The sequence below is a fragment of the Vulpes vulpes genome, chromosome 2 (assembly GCF_048418805.1).
Source record: "Vulpes vulpes isolate BD-2025 chromosome 2, VulVul3, whole genome shotgun sequence".
Taxonomy (NCBI): Eukaryota; Metazoa; Chordata; class Mammalia; order Carnivora; family Canidae; genus Vulpes; species Vulpes vulpes.
In genome coordinates, this window is record NC_132781.1 from 498,124 (window position 1) to 524,453 (window position 26,330).

The 26,330-nt window shown below is 56.7% G+C and overlaps 2 protein-coding genes across 4 annotated transcripts; one reads left to right on the plus strand and one right to left on the minus strand.

The window, feature by feature from the left end:
* Positions 1–4,453: 4,453 nt before the first annotated feature.
* Positions 4,454–9,411, plus strand: CYBC1 (cytochrome b-245 chaperone 1). Its single transcript, XM_072745429.1, has 7 exons — positions 4,454–4,556; positions 5,055–5,176; positions 6,118–6,159; positions 6,733–6,806; positions 7,405–7,501; positions 7,948–8,092; positions 8,456–9,411. The coding sequence occupies exons 2-7, from the start codon at positions 5,092–5,094 to the stop codon at positions 8,574–8,576; spliced, it is 564 nt and encodes a 187-aa protein (XP_072601530.1). The 5' UTR covers positions 4,454–4,556; positions 5,055–5,091; the 3' UTR covers positions 8,577–9,411.
* On the minus strand, positions 9,354–26,327 carry HEXD (hexosaminidase D). 3 transcript variants are annotated; one of them, XM_072745409.1, is made up of 14 exons: positions 26,191–26,327; positions 25,781–25,950; positions 23,956–24,091; positions 19,609–19,718; positions 16,310–16,397; positions 14,474–14,638; positions 13,875–14,058; positions 13,039–13,110; positions 12,469–12,664; positions 11,798–11,880; positions 10,920–10,998; positions 10,742–10,843; positions 10,458–10,547; positions 9,354–9,920 (listed from the first exon to the last, which is right to left on the minus strand). In XM_072745409.1, exons 3-14 carry the CDS (start codon positions 24,037–24,039, stop codon positions 9,722–9,724), a joined length of 1,452 nt encoding a protein of 483 aa, XP_072601510.1. In that variant the 5' UTR covers positions 24,040–24,091; positions 25,781–25,950; positions 26,191–26,327; the 3' UTR covers positions 9,354–9,721. The 3 variants fall into 3 exon arrangements, with proteins under 3 accessions (XP_072601510.1, XP_072601508.1, XP_072601502.1); XM_072745407.1 differs by having other exon boundaries at positions 23,956–24,087; positions 25,906–25,950; positions 26,191–26,321; XM_072745401.1 differs by having other exon boundaries at positions 25,906–25,950; positions 26,191–26,321.
* Between the last annotated feature and the right edge of the window lie 3 nt (positions 26,328–26,330).

The window sequence follows — 26,330 nt, forward strand, 5'->3', positions numbered from 1 at the left end:
AAATTTTTTGTCAAGACTGTTCCATAGATGTGTAATTCCATCAGGAGGTTACACTAACTCCTTTCTGTGATACTAATTAGCGCCCATTGATAAAACTGCATATGTCCGTTCATTCATGATAGCAATGCTTTAATCCTACCATTTTAAAAAAATTTACTAGCAGGAATACATAATGAGAAATTTCTCTCATTTGCTATTTGGTTACTCTGCTGTACGTTTTATAAAGAAAGGCAAGATGAATGCATAAACTGGCCCAAAAAATCCAAGTTCCTTTCTCAGCATCCTCAGAAAGTGAACAAAGAACTTAAAAATAGGGACGGCTGAGTGGCTCAGTTGAGCATCTGCTTTCCGCTTGGAGCATGATCCCAGATCCAGGGATCAGAGTCCCACATCAGGCTCCCTGCAGGGAGCCTAGTTCTCCCTCTGCTTGTGGCTCTGCCTCTCTCTGCGTCTCAGTAAATAAATAAAATCTAAAAGAAAAAAAACTTAAAAATATATCTATGCATTACGGATTTTGGGGGCACCTGGGTGGCTCAGTCAGTTGAGTATCTCAGCTCAGGTCTTGATCCAGGGTTGTGAGTTCGAGCCCTGTGTTGGGCTCCACACTGGGCATGAAGCCTACTTAAAAATATATATATATGGATTTAAACGCTTGGAGATTTTCAGTTCATTTGAATTATTGATGCTCACATTTTTTCTTTTTTTGCATAGAAAATCTCTTCAGCTAGGCTCCAAATTTTTTTGAGAAGATGCTAGATGCTAACAGTCACTTTGCTTTTTGATAAATTTGCTTCTACATTTCCTGCTTTAGACTTGAAATCAATCTTTTCTCCAAAAAGCTTGGTTTCTTTAGTAGGAATTGGTATTTTAAAACCAGAGAATGGATATAAAATTGCTCCTTGCTACTGCATTGATTGTTGTTTCTGGGACTTTTCAGTGGACAGCATAAAGAAAGATGTATTTTTTTTATATTTGTTTATGATAGAGAGAGAGGGAGAGGCAGAGACACAGGCAGAGGGAGAAGCAGGCTCCATGTACCGGGAGCCCGACGTGGGATTCGATCCCGGGTCTCCAGGATCACACCCTGGGCCAAAGGCAGGCGCCAAACCGCTGCGCCACCCAGGGATCCCCAGAAAGATGTATTTTTTTAAAGTGAAATTACTGTGAACTCACACTGGTCCTTCTAAGTCAAATCCAGGAATACAGGGTTCTAATTAATTGGCCTCATTGACCTCTCATCCATTACTCCTGTTCGAAATTCCTGGTTCCCAGTACTACCTACTTAACGTACTCATTTGCATGGTCTTATATCACCCACATAAAAAGTCTCAGACTAACAATGTTAACTAAGTCTATCCAGAATAAAAATACCACGTTTTACATATTATGTTTCAATATATATTTGCATCCTCTAAACTTTTTTTTTTTAAACATTTTATTTATTCATTTGACAGCACAAGCAGGGGGAGCAGCAGAGGCAGAAGCAGACTCCCCACTGAGCAGGGAGCCTGATGCAGGACTCAATCCCAGGACCCTCGGATCATGACCTGAGCTGCAGGCAGACGCTTCACCAACTAAGCCACCCAGGCACCCTTGTATGCTCCTCTTCTTAAATGATAGTGCCTTACGGACATTTCTTCATCTTGCTTTTATCTTTCAACAGTACGTGCTGGAGAGCGTGCTATAGCAACATACAGAGATATTCCTCCTTCCTTTTTCATAGTTGCATAACACCCTCTGTGTGGATATATGTATTTGACAGGGTCCAATCAAGAGAGAAAAAGCACACTAATTTGAACAGAGTTTAATATAAAGAATTATTAGCAATAACTAGGGATTGGAGTAAGGGATTGGGCAGTAAGGAGAAATGAGTTTATAGGGTCACCTGGGTGCCTCAGCTGTTAAGTGTCTGCCTTTGGCTCAGGTCATAATCCCAAGGTCATGGGATCAAGTCCCATATCAGGCTCCCTGCTCAGTGGGGAGCCTGCTTCTCCTTCCCCCTGTACCTCCACAGTGCTCGTGCTCTCTCTTGCTCTCTCTAAAATAAATAACATCTTTACAAAAGAAATGAGATTATAAAGATTGCAAGAATAGTAAGAAACAAAGAGTAGCCACAATCATCTCATCCAGGGCTATGACTGCGAGGAGCCCACTCTGTCCACAGAGTTGAGATCTAGACTGTTGGATCTAGACCCACTTTTGGCTCGCTGGCAGGCAGAGAACCTGTCAGATGCTGCACTGGTGGGACATGCTGGAAATCCTCCCTACAGGGTGCTGGGGAAAGGTTTTTTTCACAGTTAACAGACAATGGTTAGTATCATGCCAGAGAGCACACAAAAAAATAGAAGACTCAAATCCATTTTCATGGATCAGGCACAGAGGTGTGAATTTAGAGCTGAGATATAATGTGTTGATAATTGGCACGATTTACAATTTTATTCATTCAGTCCCCTATTTATGGATATTGTATTTCCAGTCTTTTTTTTTTTTAATTTTTATTTATTTATGATAGTCACAGAGAGATAGAGAGAGAGGCAGAGACACAGGCAGAGGGAGAAGCAGGCTCCATGCACCGGGAGCCCGACGTGGGATTCGATCCCGGGTCTCCAGGATCGCGCCCTAGGCCAAAGGCAGGCACCAAACCGCTGCGCCACCCAGGGATCCCTTCCAGTCTTGATATTGCCAATATTCACGATTTTAACCAAATTGTCACTTGTTCACACGTTTAACATTTGTTAAGAGTCCAGTACAGGCTTCATTTTTAAATAGCTTATAATCTCGTAGAAAAGAAAAAATTGGGCAACCCTGGCGGGTTAGCAGTTTAGCGCCGCTTGCAGCCCGGGGTGTGATCCTGGAGACCCGGGATTGAGTCCCATGTCGAGCTCCCTGCATGGAGCCTGCTCCTCCTCTGCCTGTGTCTCTGCCTCTCTCTCTCTCTCTCTCTCTCTCTCTCTCTGTCTATGAATACATAAATAAAATCTTTAAAAAAAGAATGCAAGTAATTGTAACAAAGTAGAATTTCCTGGGTCTCCTCTCAGTTCTACCTAAATCCTGAGGAATAAGATCCCTTCCAACTGCAGCAAGCAGGAAGGACCTAAAGGAGGTACTAACAATTCAAATGCACCTTCAAGATAGGGAAGGGGAGTCTTTCTGGAGGAGACGGAGTGTGAGCTGAGGGGTCAGGGAGCCCATTGTGCTCAGGCACAGCCCAGCTCTGCTGCAACTGGAGTAGATGGTCTCAAAGTGTGGGTCCTGGACCAGCGGATTAGCTGACTCAGCAGCCCCCTCCCACCTGGGAACAGGTGCCAGCCATCTGTGCTTCCACAAGCCTGCCAGGTGATTCAGATGCCTGCCCAGGTTAGGGAGCCACCGGCAGGGAGAAACTGAAGCAGATGGGTCAGGTCAGGTCGCGTGCCTGTGTTGGTAAACCTCCTGGGGTTCCGCGCACCCGTGCACACACGTTTCTCTGTAAGGGGCTACGTGTTGCACTAATCTTACAAAGGCTGTAAAACATGTTGAGAATAGGAAAGGGACAAAGGAGAAGCTCCCCTGTTCTTCCAACATCCCGCTGAGGTGGTGGGTGGGGGCTCCTGACCGCGGCCAGGTGATGGGGTCCTGCTCGGGTCCTCACCTGCGGCAGTAAGAGAAGGTGGCGTTTGGCCGAGGGAGCAGGTGGGCCTCCTACGTGGCCATCGCAAGGTTTTCCCGGAGGAAACTGCCTTTCCCACGGCGATCCTTTGGGGACAGGCCAGCCCGCGAGAGCCGGGCCCGGTTCCGGGAGCCTCGGAGCGCGGCAGTCACCGCAGCGGGGCTCAGTTTTTAGGGCTTGTCAGGGCGTGAACAAGCCATTCACGCTCCTTCCATGTTACTGAAGCTTTAGCATTTTTGCCAGAGCTGGTTCACGTGTACTGTTAGCTTATCTTCGCTTTCTGTTTGCATCGATTTTTTTTTTTTTTTTTGAAGATTTCATTTGAGAGCAAGAGGGGCTGGGTGGGGAGGCGCGGACCCCGCGGTCGGGACCTGAGCACACGCTCCACCGACTGGGCCACCGGGTGCTTTGATCAACGTTTTATTCTTATTTTATTTTTTTTAAATATTTATTTATTTATTTATGATAGAGAGAGAGAGAGAGAGAGAGACACAGGCAGAGGGAGAAGCAGGCTCCATGCACCGGGAGCCCGACGCAGGACTCGATCCCGGGTCTCCAGGATCACGCCCTGGGCCAAAGGCAGGTGCTAAACCGCTGCGCCACCGGGATCCCCTGATCAACGTTTTAAGGGAGACTTCTGAGGCCCAGTTTACCTTTCCAGGCTTCCTGGGGCGTCACCCCCGCGGCCTCCGCTCGGGCGGCCCGAGGCGCCAGCCCCCCCCCCCCCGCCCCGCGCCTCCCGCGCCTCCCCGCGCCTCCCGCGCCGCGGGCGCTGCTGCAAGAGGCCCCGCCCCGGAAGTCGGGCCCGCCTCGCCCGGAAGTCGGCCGCCCCGCCCCCAACCCCGGAAGTGAGCGGCCCGCTGCGCGCGCGAGGTCCCGGCTCAGCCCCCGCGGGGTCGTGTGCTCGGTAGGCGCGGGGGTCGGGCCGCCGTCGGGGCTGCGGGCGGGCTGCGGGCGGGCTGCGGGCGGCGCGTGGTGGCGGGATCGCCGGGCGCGGGGGCCCTGGCTGTGGGGAGCCGCTGACCCCCGCGCCCGCCGCCGTTCGGGCAGCCCCGGGCCGCGCCACGGAACCCACCCTCGGTGCGTGCGCGGAGAGCCCGGAGCCCCGACTGCTGGGTGCCAGCCCGGGTCCGCGGGCCGGCAGCACCCGCCCCCGCCCCCGGCCCCGGCCCCTCCCCCGTCGGTCCCCCGCCGATCCCGCCCCTCCCCCGTCCCCCCACCCCCCCGCCCCCGCCGCCCGAGGCCGCTCGCAGTTCCCTTTCTTGGCGGGGGCCGCGCGCTCCGGGAGGCTGCGCCGGGGCGAGGCTCGGTGCTGCTGGGGCCGCGGGTTCCCGGAGCCCCCGGGCCGGCTCCCCCCGGGCGGGCGTTCGGACCCCAGCCGCCGTCTGCCCTCGCCCTTCCCCAGCCCGTCTGCGTCGGAGCGCTGCCCGCCCAGGCCCGGGATGTACATGCAGGTGGAGTCCCGCAGCAGCTCCTGCCTCCATCTGAAGAGGGCTCCGGGCATCAGGTCCTGGTCTTTGCTTGTTGGTAAGGATTTCCCTATTTCCCCCAAGCTAAAAACCTAACTTTAAAAACAACGGAAACAGGGATCCCCGGTGGCGCAGCGGTTTGGCGCCTGCCTTTAGCCCAGGGCGCGATCCTGGAGTCCGGGGATCGAGTCCCACGTCGGGCTCCCGGCATGGAGCCTGCTTCTCCCTCTTCTCTGTTCTGTCTCTGCCTCTCTCTCTGTCTATGATAAATAAATCAATAAATCTTTAAAAAAAATAAAATAAAATAACAGAAACAAACTTGTCTTGTTGCCCCCAAGTACAGCAATTATCTTGTATCTTTCCAGTTTTTACCGCACGGAGTGCGATTGTCCTTTTTCCACCTTCACCTTAAGGTTGTGCCTGTTCTCCCGAGGTCCTGGTGTTCTCCTTTTCCTTGCCTCCCAACGCCCGGGTGCGGGTGTCAGGCTGGGCGAAGGCCCCAGTTCGCTCCCTCACTGTCCCTCCGGGCGTCCAGCACGCGGGGGCAGCTGCAGGCCGTTGGTGGGCCTGGTGTGAGGAGTGGTGTGGCCCTGCCTTCAGCAGCCTGCCTCTGGTCCGTCGTTCCCGACACCCTGCTCGTGGCCACCTGCCTGTAGCGCTTCATGTGCCACACGTGGTCCTTGCGCACATGCTGCGCTGGCGGAGTAAACCCCTGCTGTCCGGCTCCTCCCTCTGGTTCGCTGGTCAGCCCTGGAGCCCCGGGTAGAGGAACAGATTCCCGGAACGCAGAAGGGCATTTGCCATGCTCCCGAGCGTGCCTCCTGCCTCTTGCCCTCCTTCCTGAGCCATGGTCTCTGGTTCCCCTGCTCCCCACCTCCAGGCATCCCTGGCACCCGGAAGGCCTGCTCTCCCTGCACCTCTGGGCCTGTGGCTCCAGGTGAGGGGGCCCTAGGCCGCTGGTGGCCCGATAGTAGCACCTGCTTTCTTTTCTCTTCGCAGGAATCTTGTCCATTGGCCTGGCTGCTGCATACTACAGTGGAGGTGAGGTGCATCCCCCTGCCTCCCTCCCCGCTCCCCTCCCACCCACCCCGTCACTTAGTCTGAGAAATAGAGAAAAGAGAGAATTCGCCATTACTGGTGCCCACTGAGCCCCAGCCTTTGGGGCCACAGGCGCCTGTGCAGGTGCTGCCCCAGCCTGAGCGCTGGTGCGTCCTTCCCAATAGCCTGTCCCGTGCCACCTGTGCTCTTCCCTTCTCGTATCTGGAGCACTTTCCCGGGTGATGAAACTTTCTTAAAAGGTGCTCTTGTATTTGCCTAAGGCTGTTGCAAGCTAAGCCACGCTTGTAGCTGCCCCTGCAGGTGCCTTCCTCCACCGTCACACCGTGTCTCCAGCAGATGCTGCAGGGAGAGTGGAGGGCACAGAGCTGGCCGGACATTTCACATATGGTTCCAAGTGACAGGCAGGGCCAGCAGTGCCGGGCGGCCACCCTGGGCCAGGTCTGCTGGCCCCAGGTGCCACCCCTGCCCGGTATTGGCTGGCGAGGGGGCCCATGGCACGCAGGCCTCCGCCCGCTGCTGCTGCCCCTCACCCGCTGCCTGCTGTTTGCTCTGCAGATAGTCTGGGCTGGAAGCTCTTCTACGTCACGGGCTGCCTGTTCGTGGCCGTGCAGAACCTGGAGGACTGGGAGGTAAGGCCAGCGCAGGCGAGGGTGGGGGCGCTGTGGGAATCACTGCAGGGGGAGAGGCTCGGAGGCCTCACACACCTCCTGTCCTCAAACTTCAGCTTCGAGGTTTCTGGTTAGTAGGACTCAGCCCCCGGGCTGAGGGATCCCCCGAAGCTGTATTTCTCCTAGACGCTCTTTGCGATTGCTCCCACCGAATTCCCTGCTCCGTGGTGTTGCCGTAGCACGGAGCAGATCGAGGGTGCCCTGGGTGAGGGGCCGTCTCCTTGGTGGGCCCTTCCTGAGGAACCACAGGACCCACGGTTGCTCTCTGGCCCCGACTCCCGTTTGGTGACCACAGCTTGGGGAGAGCACCTGCTCTGATGCCCCTCTTTGTCTCCACGCCCCCTGGCCCCGTGCTCCCGACACGTGGGAGCCCAAGAGGGCTGTAGGTGTCCGGCTCTGGCAGAGCAGCACTAGGCCATCAGGGTTGGGGGGCAGTTGGGTGACTTCCGGAGTGTCTGCTCCGGTGAGTCCGGGGCCCCTTCTGGAAGTTTCACGTGTGGCTGGCTTGCACACAGAGAGGCTGGCAGCCGGGTGATCCCCCTTCTGGCTGCTTTCCCAGGAAGCCATCTTCAACAAGAGCACGGGGAAGGTTGTACTGAAGACCTTTAGCCTGTATCGGAAGCTGCTGACTTTTTTCAGAGCTGGCCACGACCAAGGTGAGGCATGTGGAGGACGGGACCCGGGGCAGGAGCTGCTTAGACCAGGCTAGATGGAGGGTGGGGAGTGCGACTGCAGAGACCAGGCCAGAGGCCTAGAGGTGGGGAGGGTCTGAGCTGGCCGCTTGGTGACCCCGGGTGCCGACACTGGCAGGCAGTCTCTACTCTAGCTCAGTGCTCGGCCCTTAGGCACCAGGAAGGCCTTTCTCAGCGATTGGGGAGGATGAAGCAGAAACACGGGCAGAGCAGGGCCGGCTTTCCAAGGGGACAGCGGGTGCCGTGCTCCTCCTCACCCCGCGGGCGCTCACCGCAAGCCTACGCTGCGGTCACTAACCTGTGCTGCCATCCTCTGCAGGGTGGCTGCGTCAGGGCACAGGTGGGAACGGCAGGTGCGCCAGGGCACAGGCGGGAAGGGCAGGGAACCACTGACCCCCCCCCTCCCGCAGTGGTGGTCCTGCTGAATGACATCCGGGATGTGAACGTGGAGGAGGAGAAAGTCCGGTATTTCGGGAAGGGCTATGTGGTGGTGCTGCGGTTCGCGACAGGCTTCTCCCACCCGCTCACCCAGAGTGCTGTCATGGGCCACCGCAGGTAAGCTCTGGGCAGGTGACTGCTGCCACAGTTGGCCACCCATATCCCCCGCCGTCAGGTGGCCCCCACAGGGCACTGCAGAGCTGGGCACAGGGAGGGTGTGTGGAGGGACAAGGCCTGCCCCTGCCGCTGGGGGAATGTTGGGAGTCCCTACGGGGACAGGAGAGGTCTCCATGAGGACAGGCTGGGCTGGGTCAGCTGGGGGTGGGGACCAGAGCAGAAGGCACCATGTGGGAGGGGAGCCTAGGGGTGCTGGAGGCGGGTGGTCCAGCAGGAGACTGGGGTGGACTTTCTGCCTCCCCTTGGGTAGCGGGCACCTGTGCCCCGGTAACCTGCCCTTTCTCCCGGTGTCGGCCGGCCCAGTGACGTGGAAGCCATCGCCAAGCTCATTGCCACCTTCCTGGAACTGCACCGTCTGGAGAGTCCTGCGGAGCTGTCTCAGAGCAGCGACAGTGAGGCTGATGGCCTGGGGACCCAGAGCTAACGCCCCTGAGGCCCTGCCTGCGGTTTTGGTGGTGCCCAAGTGGGCCCGATGGGCCACCAGCAGGTCTTCCTCCAGCCCTGGCTGTGTCCCTGGCAGTCCCAGGGTGGGACCCTCTGCCGTTCCTGCTGCTTGCTTCTGCCTTCTGAGCAAAACCACAGGCTGGATTTTGGACTTTGTCTGCAGGCTCTGAGCTGTGCAGGGAGAGCGTTGGATGGCCAGCCCCAGCCTCGCCAGCGTGGGCAGGTTGTGAGGGCACGTGCACCCCACTGGGGATCAGGTCTCTGAAAAGGAAGCAGTGCCCAGGCTCCCTGGGGTGGGGAGGGGGGTTGGCCAGCCCCGGCACCCCCCAGCAGTTCGGTCCCAGTGACAGCAGGGCCAGCAGCTGGGTCAGGCCCAGGGATGCCAGGGGGCTGCCCACACAGGCGTGTGCCCCACCCCACCTGCTGCAGCCCTTCTCTGGTTACTGAGGTGCTGGCCCAGGAGCTGTGGGCCCCACCTGGCTGCGTGGCAGCCGCTCCCAGGGCCTCCGCAGCCCACAGGGAGCCCTTGTCCACTGGGACCGCAGCTGGGCTTTTGCAGGTGGCAGAAGCCTGTGCACGACCCGGGCCAGGGTGGCTCCCATAGGAACCCAGGCGGGACCTGGTGCCACGAGGACCCTCTGAGCAGGCGCTGCAGAGCAGGGAGCACGGCCTGAGGAGTAGACCTGCCCCCTTCTTGGTGGAGGTCCCCGACAGCCCTAGTTTGGGGGCGCGGTCACTTACACATACCAAAGTCAGGTTTTAAAGTGGTAAAATTCAAAAGCTTTTTTCTAAAATAAAGTATGAAATGCTGTAAATGGTTTCTGGCGTGATCATCCTGACGAAGCTGCCCCAAGGCAAGGAGGGACTGTTGGGCCCCCCCGGGTGAGGAAGGCCCCACTGTGGGCCTGAGCCGCTGGCTGGACCTCAGGTCGTCGCCAGGTCTGACTCCCACCAGCACGAGTTCCGGGTCCTGCTCTTTATTTTAACCCAACAAGCTCTACACACAATCAGGAAGCAGGCCTCTGCGTGTCTTCCTTGCATGTTTTCCACTTGCCTTCCAGGCGCTAACCGTCTGCCCCGTGGGTGCGGCGGGGGCGGGCATCAGCCGGATGCAGGGCCCGGCCCTCAGGGGTCCTGACCTGCCTGCGGGCTGGCGCTGGGGCTGGCGTTGGCTGCCTCCCTCAGGTCCTGCAGCAAGGCCTGCAGCCGCTGCAGGCTGGGCCGCACGTTCTCCTCCAGCCACTCCTCCACGGCGTCCGGGTAGAAGACGCGCCGCAGGGCGGCCTCCAGCTCCTGCACCACGGTGCTCCACCTGGCCAGGAGGCTGAGCAGCACAGGAGCAGTGAGCCGCCTGCTGGCACCCCGGGGCGGCAGCCACAGCCTGTGCGCTACACACCCTGAACGACCCCACACACGGAACGGGGCTACTGGTGCCCACCGCACAGGGCGGGTCCGAGCAAGTGTCCTGTTTCAACATCTGAAACGAATGCTCTTCGCAGCTGACCTGCAGGGTTTTTCTTTCCGCGTGAACCTGTCAACGTCTGACAGTGTCCTCCGCCCCGTGGGGACACCATGTTGGCCTCAGCTCAGCGCGGTGGGCCGGGACAGCACGAGGCAGGGCCGGCTGGCCCCGATGAGCCCTGGACCCCGTCCAGGCACTCACTGACCCTCACCCTTTGGGGCTAGGGATGCCCTAGCTTCTCTGACGCCCACGGCACAGCTGAGGCAGGAAGTTGGCTCATCTAAGCATTCATGGCTGTGATCCTAGAGAGCTTGTCTTGGTTTAAAGCAGTAGCCAAAGGACGTGCAGCCCTGGGGGGGCCCGGGCCCGGGGGTGGCTACTGGCAGGGGGGTGGCTAACCTGAGCGCTGGGGGCTGGATGTGCTGGACCATGACGGGGTGGATGAGCTTCCGCCGGCGGTGGTAGGGGCCAAACCAGCCGGTCACGTACCTGGGGGCAGAGCCACACAGGTGGGCCCACTGCAGCCAGCAGCCCAGCCCGCCTGGGGGGGGGGGGTCGTTAAAGTAATACCTTTGAAAAGACTAAAAAATCTGATAGAAATTTTAAAACCCAGTGAGTGTTTGTGTAGGGCGGGCCACCCCCACCCCGGCCCTGCACCCCTGCCCTGCACCCCTGCCCCTCACCTGTCCCTCTCCAGCAGCGCGTCCACGGAGCTGCGCAGGTGGAGGCTGACGTGCGTGACGAGGGCCAGGATGTCGCTGCCGGGGAAGGAGCCGGCGCCCTCGCTGCATGGAGAGCCGCCGTGCTGAGGTGGGGGTCCGAGCGTGGGGGGAGAGGCAGGGCCGGGGGGCGGGCGCTTACCCTGTAAAATCAGTCGTTTCTAGGTTTGAAATCCCGAGGAAGTTCTCCACTCTTGCTTTAACATCTTCGGCAAAACCTCCTGCAACGAGCACAGACGGAGGTGGTCAGAGGGGCCCCTGGAGGAGAGAGGCAGGGAGCCTGCGCCACGCGTGGGCCTGGGTGGCCGGCAAGGTGACCAAGGAGGCCAGCGTGCACAGGCCAGCCCCAAGGAGACCTCGGGGACAGCTGGGTGCGGGGCTCCTCACTGAACACAGGAAGCGGCTCACCATGTGAGACATGGGAAGATAGAGCAGAACCACCACCAGGGAGACCACCAGCCCATATGCACCACCTGGCACATGTGGTTCCTCACCGGTGGAATGTTCCAGAACAACTGAAATGAACCAGCGAGGCCTGCAGGTACCAGTGTGGACGGAGGTCAGGAGGCCCTACCAGCCCATCTCCACAGCAGGAGGAGGGCTCCGTGGCGGCGGTGCCCACCACAGGGGACGGGCAGTGGAGGCCAGCCCCTAGCGTGTCCCCGCACCCTCTTCTAAACGCGTCACAGCTGACACTTCAGAAGCACCAGAGGGGAGGCTCAGGCCCACCCTCCACGTGGGGCCTCAACGTGCTATGGAGCCCATGCCCCGCTTCCCTCGGTGCCTCTCACCCCACACGCAGCAGGCAGTCCTGCTGTGGGTGCCCTCGGTTCACGTGCACGTGGGGGGCTTGGTGGCACTGGGCACCCAGCAGTTACACGGCACAGGCACGGCCACCTTGGGGGCTCACGGCCTGGGGGCACCGGGCAGGCGGGTGGCTGAGTGAGGAAGACACAGCTGGGCGTCGGGGCTCGGCTCTGCGCGTCCCACGCTCCTGCCGCCGCGAAGTGGGGACCTTACCGTGTAGGAGCGACTGCAGACAGACGGCCAGGGACGGGATCCCCACGGGCAGCAGCTCACACAGCACCGAGAAGTGGTCGTACCTGAGGCCACGGAGAGGCGGCTCAGCCCGGCGCCCACGCCCGCCCGGCGGGTGCTCCATGGCCTCCGCTGCCCGCGGCCTCTAGGGGCCCCTGCACGGCTGGCCACTGCCTCCGGAAATGTCCCCCACCCAGAGGCCGTGCCGGGGCTCAGTCTGTGCACTCGACCCCCTGAAACCCTCCCCCCGTTCCTCCTGGATCTCGCCTCGGGGGACCCGAGGACGGGCAGGGCCCGGGGCCTCCGGCTGCCCGCCTCTGCCCTGACCCGGCCGGGAGCGCAGCTTCACTGGCAGCTTCGCTTTTCAAACGGTGTGAAATCCCTGAAGAGCTAAACTCCGTCCTCAAGGCCGCCCTACACATGGCTCTGGAGGCCGGGCCGCCGGCGTGCAGAGGCGCCTGGGGCCGGGAGGGCCAGTGTGCTTGTGGCCGTGCACGCCCCCTCTGCAGAGTCTGGGGGTACCCAGGCCCCTCCCTCCTAGGAGCACCAGTCCCCTCCGAAGAAGCGTGAGGCCCAGACCGGACGGGACAAGCAGAGCGGCTGCGACCTGGGTGGTCGGCCCGAGTGCCTCCCTGGGGCCCGTGTGGCCTCACCTCTGCCAGCCGGTCAGGACGATGCCCTGCAGCATGTCCGCTGGCCCCCTGGCCGCCACCCGCAGCCACTGCACGTTGTTCCTGAGGTGGTGCTCGATGGGGGTCAGGGCCTGGCTCGCCCCCGTGGCCCCCTTGAAGGCGCTGGCAGCCCACAGCCGGAGAAAACCACACTTCCGGTACTTTTCCATGAGAAGAGCTAGGCGAGAACGTGCGTGGTGTGACCGCCTGGGGCCCCAGGAGCTGCGGCCGTCAAGTGTGGACGCTGCGCTTGCCCAGAACCCGGGAGACCCCCAGCCGTCAGGTGTAGTCCCCGACAGACTAAATCTCAGTGAGAGAAGGGACCCCTGCTGTGTGCAGGTGGCCCCTAGTCCAGCTGCTTGTTAGGAAATCTGGACAGAACAGGCCATCTGGTGAGTGACCCGGGATAGGACACGTGCCTGGGGTGCTCCTGGGCTGCCCGGGCTCGCCCGGGGAGGGGCCTGCGGGGAAGCAAGGTAGGTGGCAGGATCCCGATGCACCAAGGGTCAGTCAGGGCTGCAGGGTGTTGGGGGCCGTGGCCAGGGTACTGACCTTTGCCGTGGACGTCCAGGTCGGCCCCGTAGTCCCAGAGCACGGGCTCCACCAGCTGTGGGACCCCCGATGCTGGGGGCGGAGAGCGCTGTGAGCGAGGCCGCCGGACACACCCCTGCGCCCTGTCCTGCGGCCTTGTCTGGGGCGGCTGGCCCTAGGCACAGGCTGGTAAATGCTGCGGCCCTGCAATCGGCCAGCTCCGGAAATGACCAGACTGGGTTCTGTGACAGGTGAGCCCCCGGGCCAGGGTCCCAGAGCTTCCTGCAAGGGGGACACGCTGGTCTGCGTGCCGCGGCGGGGGCGCCGGGACAGGTACAGCGGGAACACACCACGGCCTGGGTTTAAGTCTAACCAACCTTGTGAGAACCCAACGGGCCACACGTGGGCCGGGGCTGCCTTGAGGACACCCAGCCTTGCAGACCCTGGGCCGGGGCGGAGTGTGGACCACGGGTGTGTCTCTGTCCCACCCCAGGGCCCCGGGCAGGGGGTGGCCCGGGGGAGGCCCCAAGGGGCTGCTGCATTCCTGGCCCGGCAGCCAGCGTGAGCTTTCGCCACGGCCCAGCAGGGCTGCCTCAGGGTCCTGTGGGGCTGAGGCGGCAGCAGCACCGGACACTGCCCCGTCCCCTCCTGCGGGGCCCATGAGGGCCCCATGGCTACTGTCCGGTCAGACCTACCACCCTGCACTCCGGTGAGACCCCGGCAGGGCTTCTGGGGGAGCGGCATTTTGTCGAAGAATGTTTAGAGGGGCTCTAAGGAGGCTGCCCGGAGTGAGCTTCAGGGAGGGGGCCTGCTGGCTCCTCACTCCTGCCACCAGAGGCGGGGACGCGCCTGCCCACCTGCGAGCTGGTCCTCGGGGATGGCCCGCAGCATGTCGTCCCACACCAGGGGCCTGGTGGCCGGGTGCCGGGCCAGCACGTGGCAGGCCACCGCCTTCATGTGGGACAGGCACAGTCTGGCTTTGGTGTTGTGCTCCTGCTGCAGCCACCGTCTCGAGGCCTCGCCCTCCCCGAGGTAGTAGACCTGAGGGGAGCCCAGGGCGGGTTTGACCCTGCGCAGGGACACCGGTGCCAGCTGCCCATGGGGAGGGGCCGCTGAAGGGGCCCTCCTTCTGCACCGAGTCCCGACTCTACTCCTGGGGTCCTCCGGAGGTTCGCAGCAGCCCGAGGGCAGAAGGCTGAGGTGCCCCAGCCAGCAAGCAGGTACACGCACAGCCCGGCCTGCACTGCTGGGGTGCGGACGGCCCTTGGGGCGCCAGCCCTCCACCCCTGTGCTGCAGGCTGCACCCGCACCAGGTCACAGGGCAGCCAGCGCGGGCGCCCACACTGGGGGCAGCTCCTCGGTGGGGCGAGGGGCCGAGTGAGGGAGGGGCCGCTGCAGCAGGGGAGCAACACCCGGCAGGCCAGGCTCAGGGGTGAAGAAGCATCGCAGGACCCACCTCGTCGCAGCCGACATGGAGCCACCGGGCACCCGGGTGCAGCTCCATGACCTGGCTGATCATGGCTCCCACCAGCGCCAGGGACTCGGCCTCATGCGGGTTCAGGGTGTTAGGGAAAAGTGCCACTTCTCGGAGGTGAGCGAGAGCCTCGTGCTTCAGCACAAACTGCAGAGACAGAAGGGGACATGAGGGGCGCCGGGAGACACGTCCGCCGCAGGGGCTGGTTCTGGCTCCCACGGGGTCACCCCAGAGGGCGCTGCTCCAGGTCACCCAGAGGGCTGCTGGCCGGGCTGAGCCTGTTGCTGGCTCTCGGCCCTTTCCTTCCCGTCAGGTCTACCCGGGCCGGGTGAAAAAGGAAAAGCCAGGCTCACTCACATTCGGATGGAGCTGCCACCAGCTGGAAATGTGATGGGTGACCGTAAAAACGAGAGCCCCAGAGGTGACACACACTCTCCTCACAGCCCAGCTGACTGGGGGCCACACACGCCCAGCCGGGGCGGACGGGGCACGGCTGACCTCCCAGTGCCCCCAGCCTGTGGCCCAGACCCTGGCTGACCACCAGCTGCGAAGACAGAGGGGTGGCCTGAGGAAGCCAGGCCAACACAGAGGCCATCACAGCTACACAGGGCCGGGGACGTGGACTGAGCCCCCAGAACCACGAGAGCATGTGTCTGTAGTTCCAAGTCACTGGCTGACATCCTTTGCTGCTGCGGCCCCAGGAAACACACCACCCTGAGAGCAGTCAGGCCCCTCAAGGAGCAGGAGTGGGGGGGGGGGCGCTGCAGGACAGCGGGGCAAGGGGCAGAGCGGCACCGTTGGGGGACCTCCCCCAGGTCAGGCGGTGGTTCACACGAGGCTGGAGCCAGAGGGATGGCAGGCGCCAACTCGAGAGACACAGCAGCAGAAGTGGCAGGACCTCACGATGGCCCAAGTGCAGGGGTGCGGGGGGTGCCAGAGCGCGGCAGCGGGGCCAGGGTTGGGGGTCATGAGGACGGGGAGGGAAGCGGGAGCGGACGTGTGTGGTGTGGAGCTGGTGTGCACAAGAGGGAGCGTGAGGCGAGGGGCCCCGGGGAGGAGCCGCGGGGATGCCGCCTCGTGTAGCGGGATGCACCTGCTAGCGGAGCAGCACAGCCAGACCTGGGCCTGCAGGGGCGGCTTCGGGAGGGAGCGGATGCGGCTGTGGCTGCGAACAGCCTGTGGTCAAGGATGCCCGACCAGAACCTGTCGCTATGTTTAGTGACTCGGGGGACAGAGGGGCCCTGGGGGATGCTCTGTGGACTGTGGGCCGTGGCAGTGGAAGTGAGGAGCCCAGAGAGCACAGCAGGCAACGTGGGCCAGGAAAGGCCGAGGCCTGAGCGTGGGAGACATGGGCGCGTAGCAGGGGGGACTTGCGTGTGACTGGAGGAGAACGCAGCCCCTCTGAAGCTGGCCGGGGTCGGGGGGGGGGGGCGCCCACAGGCCCAGCAGGCGTCCCCACTACAGAAAAACACGGAACCTATAGCCATTAAATCAATGTTGTGTCAAATCTGTTTCCCATCTTTTGATGCAGATGTGAACATATTTCTGAAGATCACACAGGAACTTGGGGAGATATTTTCAGTATTAAGCGATGAATACAAGTTAAAAAGGAGAACAAATGGACTCTCGGGGCTCCATGGGAATCGTGCATCCCCACTGGCCCGTCTCCTGCATTCTGTGGACAGAGGTTGCTCGGCCCTAGAGTTTGCAGGGCAGGGGCTTCTAGGAAAGAACTGCTCCTTGTCTGTGGCCGGCCACTGCCTGTGTGCCCCCGAGCCCACACCTGGGCACCACGGAACTGGGGTTCCTCCCACTTACCTCCATGTGTCCAAACGTCTGCACCAACGGAATGACCTCTAGCTCATTCAGTGTAGCCAGATGTAGGATCTCTTTAATTTCAGGGGGGCTAGGAGACAAAGACCACCCAGAGGTTCACAGCAGCTCCTGTCAGCACACCAGCTCCTGTTGGCACGCCAGCCCCTGTAGAAACTCCAGCTCTTATTCACACTAGCTATCGACACTCCAGCCCCTGTTCACACCAGCCCATTCACACCAGCTTCTGTTCCCACTCCAGCTCTTGTTCACACTAGCACCTGTTCACCTTCCAGTCCTTATTCACACCATCTCCTCTTGACCCTCCAGCACTTGTTCACACCAGCTCCTCTTGACCCTCTACCTCTTGTTCACACCAGCTCCTCTTGACCCTCCAGCTCTTGTTCACACCAGCTCCTCTTGACCCTCCAGCTCATTCACACTAGCTCCTCTTGACCCTCTAGCTTTTGTTCACACCAACTCATTCATACCAGCTCCTCTTGACCCTCTAGCTTTTGTTCACACCAATTCCTCTTGACCCTCCAGCTCATTCATACCAGCTCCTCTTGACCCTCTAGCTTTTGTTCACACCAATTCCTCTTGACCCTCCAGCTCATTCATACCAGCTCCTCTTGACCCTCCAGCTCTTGTTCACACCAGCTCCTCTTGACCCTCCAGCTCTTGTGCACACCAGCTCCTCTTGACCCTCCAGCTCTTGTGCACACCAGCTCCTCTTGACCCTCCAGCTCGTTCACACTAGCTCCTCTTGACCCTCCAGCTCATTCATACCAGCTCCTCTTGACCCTCTACCTCTTGTTCACACCAGTTCCTCTTGACCCTCCAGTTCTTGTTCATACCAGCTCCTATTTACCCTCCAACTCTTGTTCACACCAGCTCCTCCTGACCCTCCTGCTCTTATTCACACCAGCACCTGTTGACACTCCAGCTCTTCTTCACACCAGCTCCTCTTGACTCTCAGCTCTTATTCACACCAGCACCTCTTGACCCTCCAGTTCTTGTTCACACCACCTCCTGTTCACCCTCCAGCTCTGGTTCACAGCAACTCCTGTTGACACTCAGGCTCTGGTTCACAGCAGCTCCTATTCATACTCCAGCTCCTGTTCATATCCCAGACCCTGTTCATACTCGCACTTCTGTTCATGTTCCCCCTCCCTTGTCAGGTTCCAGGTGGGCTCTCCTGGGGAAACTAGTATGGTCGGTATTTCCTAAAGCTCGAAAGATACTCAAGGTTTCAGAGAGGGCTCCCACCCTAGAATTTGGGGAAATGATGCTCTATTATGTCCTCAAGTAATGGTTTGCTTTTTAGCAGCTATTCTTACCAAACTCTGTAAGAAGCTGAAGCCATTTTACAAGAAACTGGGCCATACAAGGAATCATATTGTAGAAAGGGGGTTGGCAGATGGCTCAAGGACAAATTCATCTGCTTGTTTGCATACAGCCCATGACCCAAGAATTGATTTTCAAGTTTAATATGGTTGAGAAAAATAAAAAGAAAAATACTTCATGACGTGAAAATTACATGAAATTCATATTTCCATGCCCACAAGTAGTTTCACTGGCACTCAGCTGTGGCCACTCACTGACATTTCCATTCATGGCTGGCTGCTCATGCCCCACAGATTTCAGTAACAGAGACCAGGTGGCTGCAGAACTGAAACTACTGCCTGCCCCTTTATTTTTTTAAAAAGATTTTATTTATTTATTCATGAGAGACACAGAGAGAGAGAAAGAGGCAGAGACACAGACAGAGGGAGAAGCAGGCTCCATGCAGAGAGCCTGATGTGGGACTCGATCCAGGGACCCCAGGATCATGCCCTGGGCCAAAGGCAGACGCTCAACTGCTGAGCCACCCAGACATCCCTGCCTGCCCTTTAAAGAGAAGCTCATGACCCCTTTCATAGAGAAAATTTAAAAGATCTTTGAGGTTGCAGTGAGGGGGCTCATCCCCGTGGGGGTTAGTGAGCTCCATGAGTGCACCTGAAGGCGGGAATGCTCCGGGGGGCACAGACGGCACCTGGGAAAGGCTGGCTGCCCACTCTGGCACCTGCTGTCATACATGGATTTATTGCAAGAAAGTGAGTTACAGTGTCTGTGTTTGAACCATCTCATAACCAGTTCTATGAACATATGGACTTCAAATAGACCTTTTTCAAGCTTCACAGGTACCCTAGCACTTGTTTCCACTTAAAAAACAAACAACCAAAAAGTGTTCATCATAAGAAGAAAAACAGAGCAGCATGAAAAGAACGCAAACTTCCAGCAACCTCACTGCAGCGTTAACACTCTGGACAAACACACGGAGCACGTACACCCCGCGGAGTTCTGACATAGACCGAACCTCCCTCCAGAGCGGCCCACCAGCCGGACGTATCTTTTCTCACCCTTGTGAACCCAGAGCATTAGAACCTTTTAAAAATCTTCACCAATTTGGGCAGCCCCGGTAGCACAGCGGTTTATTTTATTTTATTTTTTTAAATTTTTATTTATTTATGATAGTCACACAGAGAGAAAGAGAGAGGCAGAGACACAGGCTGAGGGAGAAGCAGGCTCCATGCACCGGGAGCCCGACGTGGGATTCAATCCCGGGTCTCCAGGATCACACCCTGGGCCAAAGGCAGGCGCCAAACCGCTGCGCCACCCAGAGATCCCGACACAGCGGTTTAGTGCCACCTGCAGCCCGGGGTGTGATCCTGAAGACCTGGGATCGGGTCCCGCGTCAGGCTCCCTGCATGGAGCCTGCTTCTCCCTCTGCCTGTGTCTCTGCCTCTCTGTGTCTCTATGAATTAAAGAAAAAAAAAATCTTCACCAATTTGATAGCCAAAACGGCATTTCACTTAATTCACTTTATTGCTACCATACGCTTATCGGCCATTCTTGCTCTGGGGGCGGGGATCAGCCCAATGTCTTTTGCCCATTCTCCTTTGAGGCTGTCACTGACTTACATGGACGCCACAACCCTAAAGCCAAGCAGGGCGCACCCATGGCCGCTGTATCTGCTTTTATTAATTCTGACACCCCCTCTTTTAACCTCTGCTATCCTGATAAGGTCCCAGCTGTGGCCTTAAAGAGCAGCATCCGCTTCCCCTCAGCCTCACCCCTGCCCCCATCCTTCTCCCTCCCCCTAAATGCTTCCAAATTCTCTCCAGTAAGCGTATTTTATTTCTGTAACTAAGACAAGGATTTAAAAGCCAGAAGAGGGCTGCCCATCACTGCCAAACCCTTGCCTGCCCTGCCCACGCCTCCGGGTGGCCCCGCACATCCGCTGTCTCCGTGGCTGGGAGTACCTGTACGCGTGCTTGGCTCTCAGCAGCCTGAGGTGGCCCTCGTAGGGAAACATGTCTTCGTACTCGAGGAGGAGCCCGTTGGCGCCAAGGGCATGGAACAGAGGAAAGACCTGGGGGAACAGGGATGCTATGAGGAAGCGACTATCTGAAGGAAGGTGACAGAGGTGCCACGTGTGGACTGTCTTCCTGCCTGTGGACATGGGTCGTGGCTGATGCTCACATTTCTCCTGCAAATGTTTACCCTGGAATGCGCACTGCGTGCTACACCAAATCAAACCCTCTGCCGCTGCAACCTGTTCGCTTGGCACAGGAGAGGCCTACACCTGCGCAGCAGAGCTGTGGCTCAGCCTTGGGGTTCAGCCGGGAGGCAGGGAGAGGCTGCGGGTGTGCGGGGACGGGCTGTCCACTTCCTCCTCTATCTCTATTTCAGAGGATATGAATTCCTATCAAGCGTGTCCAAGACGAGTTTACGTCTACCATACAAAGAATTGAGATTTTCTTCTAGTCTGACACCAAGGCTGGGGTGGAAAAGAGCACATTCTAGGAGCCATCGGAGGGGCCTCCTGCAGGTATCTGAAAGACCCACCCTGCCCTGGACAAGGGGCACTGCAGGTCCAACAAGACTTTAGCACTCCTGTTGATGTGTCTGTCGAAGTTTCCTCTCCTGCGAGCATGGGGACGTTCTGAAGAAGCTGGATGGAAAGAAGAAAAGAGCCTGGGGCTAATGCTCAGCTGCAGACAATTCATCACGAGCAGTCGACTGCAAATTACAAAAAGAGGCAGACAAGCTGGAAAGGAGGAGCTCGTGCAGGTCAAGCACGCGGATAACGTGACATCAAGGTCTCGGCATTTCCCCATTTCCTCAGTATTTTTGCTTCTGGTGTCCAGCTTCTGGTGTCCATCGCAGCCTCCCGTGGCCCTCTGACCATCATGGCCTGTATGGCACTCTGGCCGTTGGGGTTAGTGGCGATCCGTCATGTCATGGGTGGTGGGGAGCTGTGGGGCCGGGCAGCCCAGGTGTCCCCAACACATACCCCAGCCCAGCATGGGTGACAGGGCTGGGAATAAGGTCCTCGCTGTAAATCCGCAGGAGCGTGCACGTGCACACACACATGGGGGGTGATGCACTGAGCCCCCTGCATCTGTCGTTGAGGCTCAACATCATTTCACCTAACTTCCACTTTTATGACTGGAGTATTTCTAAGCAAATCCCACACAACTGTTCACCTGTAAATACTTCAATATACATCCCTGATGAAGATCTTTTTACAAAAGCACACCCCACACCACCATTATCTCATCTAACCAAATAATTTGTTAATGTCATCCATGCTCTAATTAATTTTCCTGTGTCTAAAATCTTGTCACATATGGCTTGCTTGAAACTAGTCCAGACAAGGTCAATACACTGCATTGTTTGAATGGATCTCTTAAGGTTCTCTGATTTTTAATAGTTCCTTCTACTTCTTTGAGTTTGTTGAAGAGACCAAGTCACTTATTTTGTATGATGTTACAAACTTTGGATTTGACGGATGATATTCCCAAGATGTCCTGTAGCGTGTTTGCCTATTTCCTATTCTCATGGGTGCCGATGGTTAGACGTGAAGGCCTGATTACATCCAGGTGTTATTCTTTTGGCAAGAATACTTCACAGACAGTTCTAGAAGTCATAAGTCTGGCTGCCCCACCGGAGTGATGTCAGGCTGATCAGTGATGCTCAGGGGCATCAGCTGACCCACACCTAGAGCCTCTGCCTCATGGTTTCAGCCACTGCTGAATGACTGCCCAGCGCACTGACCGGGAACTGCAAGGTGGTGACTTTCCAGGTTCATCACTCCTCGGGTGTGATGGCTGGAACTCTCCCTCACGGAAGAATTTCCTCTCAGTGATTACTTGGTCACTCCAGCCCTGATGATGCTGGGCCTTCATATGCAAAGGTCAATTTTGTTGGATACAAAATCCTTGAATATCTTAAATGTTACTCCCTGTCTTCCTGTCACAAAATGCTGTCAAAATATCTGATGCTGATCTAATTATCCTTCCCTCATATGGAACTTGTACCTCTTTCCTGTGTGCCCAAGAGTTTTCATTTTTTTAAAAATCTGATACAACTACCATATGACGCCCTAGTGTCTATCATCCCAAGTATACGATATGCCCTTTTAAAAAAAAAAAAAGATTTGTTTATTTGAGAGAGTGTGTGAGTCAGGGGAGGGGCAGAGAGAGAGTGTCTCAGGCAATCTCACACCCAGAGCTCAGAGACCAACTCCAAGCTTGATTCCACAACCCTTGAGATCATGATCTGAGCAGAAACCAAGAGTCAGGTGCTCAACCACTGGAGCCACTCCTGGTGCTCTAGGTACGCTCTTTCAATAGACCCATGTATTCTTAAAATTTGGAATAAAAAACACAAAGTGTTTTTGTAGTTTCTGGCATTTGTCCTACAGCACTGCCTTGGTTCTTCTTTAGGACTGTTGCAAACTGAAAACATGGCTACAATCTGTGCCTTCCTCATCAGGAGGCAATATCTATTCCCAGCCTTGAATCTGGGCTGACTCTGGACTTGCTTTCCAAGAGTTAACACTAGGCCCAGGAAGGCTTGCAGCTTTGGCTCCCACGCCCTCAAAGCACTGCCCTGTGACCACCATGCTAACAGAGGCTGGCCTGGCCTCCGAGAGAACAGGAACCCATGTGCAGGACCAGAACCATGGTGCCCAGTGGAGAGCCAGCACTAACTGGTGGATGTGTAAGGCCCTCTTGGACCATCAACTGTTCCTAGTTGTCAGGGGACAGCCAACACAGGAGGGAGCCCAGGGTGAACCAGCAGAACCACCCACCAGCCGCGGAAAGAGGAAATGATGATGTTGGGCCTCCAGCAGCAGAAGACTGAGGCAAGGGCTCCAGCTGCAGGTGAGTTGGACCTTCTTTGCTTATCTTCTATAACTTTCAATTTGTTAGATGCTTTTTATCTTTTCACGTTTGACAGCCTTTTTCCTTATTTATTTCCCAATAGTATGCTTTCCACAGTGTCTGCTCACTTCTGTTCTTCTGCTTCTTCTGCCTTGATCTATTTCAGCCAGACACCGCCTGTCTCCTCTGCATCCCTGCTCCCCTCTCAAAACCTGTTCTCTGCTTCACTTTTTTTTTTTTAAGATTTTATTTATTTATTAGAGAGGAAGAGAGAAAGAGCACAAACAGAGGGAGCAGCAGAGAGGGAGGAAGAAGCAGACTCCCATCTGAGCAGGAAGCCCGATGTGGGGCTCGATCCCAGGACCCTGGGATCATGACCCAAGCCCAAGGCAGATGCTTCGCGGACTGAGCCACCAGGTGCCCCCCTGCTTCACTTTCACTGTTCCTGTGCAGCTCCTCATGGATTCGCTCAATACCGTGTTTTTAATGTGGGGCTCTGTCGTTCTAGAAGTTTCTGGATGGTATTTCTGAGAGCCGTAGGCCTCTCCAGCATTTTCCTCTGAGTCTTTTTGCAGTCTCAAATTGCAGCCAGTGAAAGCCCTCCCCTGTTCCTTTCTTGACAGAGGACAAGTACTTGTGAGCTGTTTCCTCGTACTTCTGGTCTTGGCCCTGTTAGAATTCCATTCTCTTTCCTCTATCACCTCCTGCCTGGTTATTAATCTCACATGGGTGGTAAGCTGTACCACTTGCATTTGAGACACATGGGGATACCCCATATCTACTTTTGCTCGAGAGTGTATTAGTTTTCTAGGGCTGTTGTAACAAATTATCACAAACTGGGCAGCTTAATACAACGAGAATTTATTCTCTTCCAGAAATAAAAAATCAAGGTATGGGCTGGGCAGTGCTGTCTTTGAAGGCTCCAGGGAAGTGTCTGGTGTCACTGGCAGTCCCGGCATTCCTTGGCTTGTAGATGCATCCCTCTAATCTCTGCCTCTGTCTTCACATGGTGCCCCCCTGCAACCCCTGTGTCTAAATTTCCCTCTTCTTACAAGGACGTCACTCATTGTATTAGAGGTACCCTACTCCAATATGGCCTCATCCTATGTTGATTATAACGGCAAAGACTGAGGTTACATTCACAGGTGGTTAGGATTTGAACGTTACCTCTTTGGGAGATGCCATTGAGCCCACAGCAAACAGGCTGTGGGTTTCTTTTGTTGTGTTCACCCCTCTCCCCACCCCTTTTGCTATCCTAATTGCTGTTTTATGAAGGCATTTGGGGGAAACTCAAAATCTATGCTACTGCCAACACTGTGCCCCGACTTGGAAGCCCATGGTTGTGCTCTAAGCACACCATCCTACAGAATACTGTTCACAACTTTGAGGACCAAACCCAAGCAAGGAAAGACCATCTTAGGGGGAAGGGGCTCTTACCTCAGAGAGGTAGGAGACCTTTGGTGGAGCTCCTTTAAGGTCCAAATGAACTAATCGCATCTTAAATGGTGAAGAACCTGACATTTCACTATTTCTCAGGAAGTCATAGAACAATCCCTTGTCTGGGCGCTTCTTCCTAGTGGAGAAATCCAAAGTCATAAATAGGCACAGGCTCCTTTTAGCCCCTGCCCTCCACTCTGTGCTTCCATTCCTTGGGAGGAAACTCATTTCACCAACATGAAAATGAACCAAGAAGGCTCCCTCATATTCAGGTAAAGGGACCTTTGCCATTTAGTTATGATTAGCCCCTAAAATAGAATGGCACCGGTTTCCTTATAAGATGTCTGTGACCTATAACAACACAAATGATTACAAAATAGTGTTTTAAATTAAAGACCGTCTCCAGTGGTATACACTATGCTAGTGTAAACACGCAAATATGTCTAAACATTATTCAGGCCCTGCAATATGATTTTTCTGTAGGAAATTTATCCCTAATTTTATTTTACCTTGAAGAGCATTAAAGAAAACCCCTGACGTTTCTAGAGCTCAAGTCAGTTTCATTGTATGGAAGAAGAAACTGTAAAAGTTTAGTTTAGGTCAGAGAACACTAACTAGGATTTAAAATAGGCCACTGATAATCTGAAGAACAAATGAGCCACGAGTACATGGGGCTGACTCGCTTTTATAAAGTAAAGGAAGTAGCGGGATGACAACAAAGTAACTGGTAAGGAGTGTGATTTCTTTTTTTCCCTCTAGCTATTTTTAACATACAAAGGGTTAGATGAGAAAAGGGAAAGAAAATCTTTGTGTATGGGTCATGTTTACAGCTCAACAATTCAAACTACTCATTCAGTGCGAGGACTCATAAATCCCTGAACCTAAGAAGTCTATTATGAAACAAGGAACATAAAATAGACACACAGGGCAGCCCGGGTGGCTCAGCGGTTTAGCACCGCCTTCAGCCCAGGGCATGACCCCGGGGTCCCCGGATGGAGTCCCACGTTGAGCTCCCTGCACGGAGCCTGCTTCTCCCTCTGCCTGTGTCTCTGCCTCTCTCTCCCTGTGTCTTTCATGAGTAAGTAAAATCTTAAAAAATAATAAAATAGGGGATCCCTGGGTGGCTCGGCGGTTTGGCGCCTGCCTTTGGCCCCGGGTGTGATCCTGGAGTCCCAGGATCGAGTACCGCGTAGGGCTCCCAGCATGGAGCCTGCTTCTCCCTCTGTCTGTGTCTCTGCCTCTCTCTCTCTCTGTGTCTATCATAAACGAATAAATAAGGGCAGCCCCGGTGGTGCCGCGGTTCAGCGCCGCCTGCAGCCCAGGGCTTGATCCTGGAGACCCTGGATCGAGTCCCATGTCGGGCTCCCTACATGGAGCCTGCTTCTCCCTCTGCCTGTGTCTCTGCCTCTCTCTCTCTGTGTCTCTATGAATGAGTAAATAAAATCTTAAAAACGAATAAATAAAATCTTTAAATAATAATAAAAATAAAATAGACACACAAAAACTAGCGTGATTAAAAAAAAATTATATTCAGATCAGTCTCAATCACAAAATTCTCAAGGCAATTCCTGAAATCACCAGCTGTTGGATGGATGAGTTTTGTGAAAACACATTCTGAACGCTGCTTTTATTTATTTTATTTTTTTACGCTTTTATTTATTTATTCACGAGAGACACACAGACAGAGGGAGAAGCAGGCTCCCTGCGGGGAGCCCGACGCGGGACTCGATCCAGGGTCTCCAGGATCGTGCTCTGAGCCAAAGGCATCCCCTGAACGCTGCTTTTGAAGCTGAATTCTTAAAAAAAAAAAAAAAAATTCACAAACCAATTCAATTTCCCAGGGACTGGACTTGGAACGCTTCTGAGCCGGGAGGCGTGCGCATCCCCTCATCGGGAGGGAAACCCCGCGCCCGCGCCCGCATCGCCGGGCCAGGACCGCCGGGGCCTTACCTGCCGCAGACGCGCCGGCTCAACAGTCTTAAGTCTCTGCAAAACCTAAAGGAAAAGCAGCAGAGAAGTGGGTGTTCCGCGTCCGTCTGAGCGTGCGGGTGTCTTTACCTGGATGCCTGCCGACGGGCGGCCTCCCGCAGACCTGGCTGGCTCGCCCCGGCTGCCCGGGAACCGCGTGCGCAGGTGCTGCAGCCCCGGGCCCCTCCCCCCCGGCCCGCCGGCGACCCCTCCCGCCCCCCCCCCCCCGGCTCCGAGCCCCGGGGTCCCAGCGGTTCCGCTTCTCACCCAGCGGGCGGACGCACAGGCGAGTCCCGAGCGCCCGCGGGTCCCAGCACCCGGGGGGGCGCGGCCCCGGGGACGCAGCGGAGGCCGCCGCGGGGGAGCGCCGCGAGGTGCGCGCCCAGGTCCGCGCTCCGCCCCGCCCA

What these genes read in the sequence shown, in the direction of transcription:
- CYBC1 (XM_072745429.1), top strand. Translation starts at nt 5,092, where the DNA reads ATGTACATGCAGGTGGAGTCCCGCAGCAGCTCCTGCCTCCATCTGAAG. An exon ending in AGAACCTGGAGGACTGGGAG is followed by an intron (nt 6,807 to 7,404) that starts GTAAGGCCAGCG and finishes CTGCTTTCCCAG; the next exon opens with GAAGCCATCTTCAACAAGAG. An exon ending in GCTGTCATGGGCCACCGCAG is followed by an intron (nt 8,093 to 8,455) that starts GTAAGCTCTGGG and finishes CGGCCGGCCCAG; the next exon opens with TGACGTGGAAGCCATCGCCA.
- HEXD (XM_072745409.1), bottom strand. Translation starts at nt 24,039, where the DNA reads ATGTCAGGTTCTTCACCATTTAAGATGCGATTAGTTCATTTGGACCTT. An exon ending in AGGTCTCCTACCTCTCTGAG is followed by an intron (nt 19,719 to 23,955) that starts GTAAGAGCCCCT and finishes CTGTTCCCCCAG; the next exon opens with GTCTTTCCTCTGTTCCATGC. An exon ending in CCTGGACGTCCACGGCAAAG is followed by an intron (nt 12,665 to 13,038) that starts GTCAGTACCCTG and finishes GTTCTCGCCTAG; the next exon opens with CTCTTCTCATGGAAAAGTAC.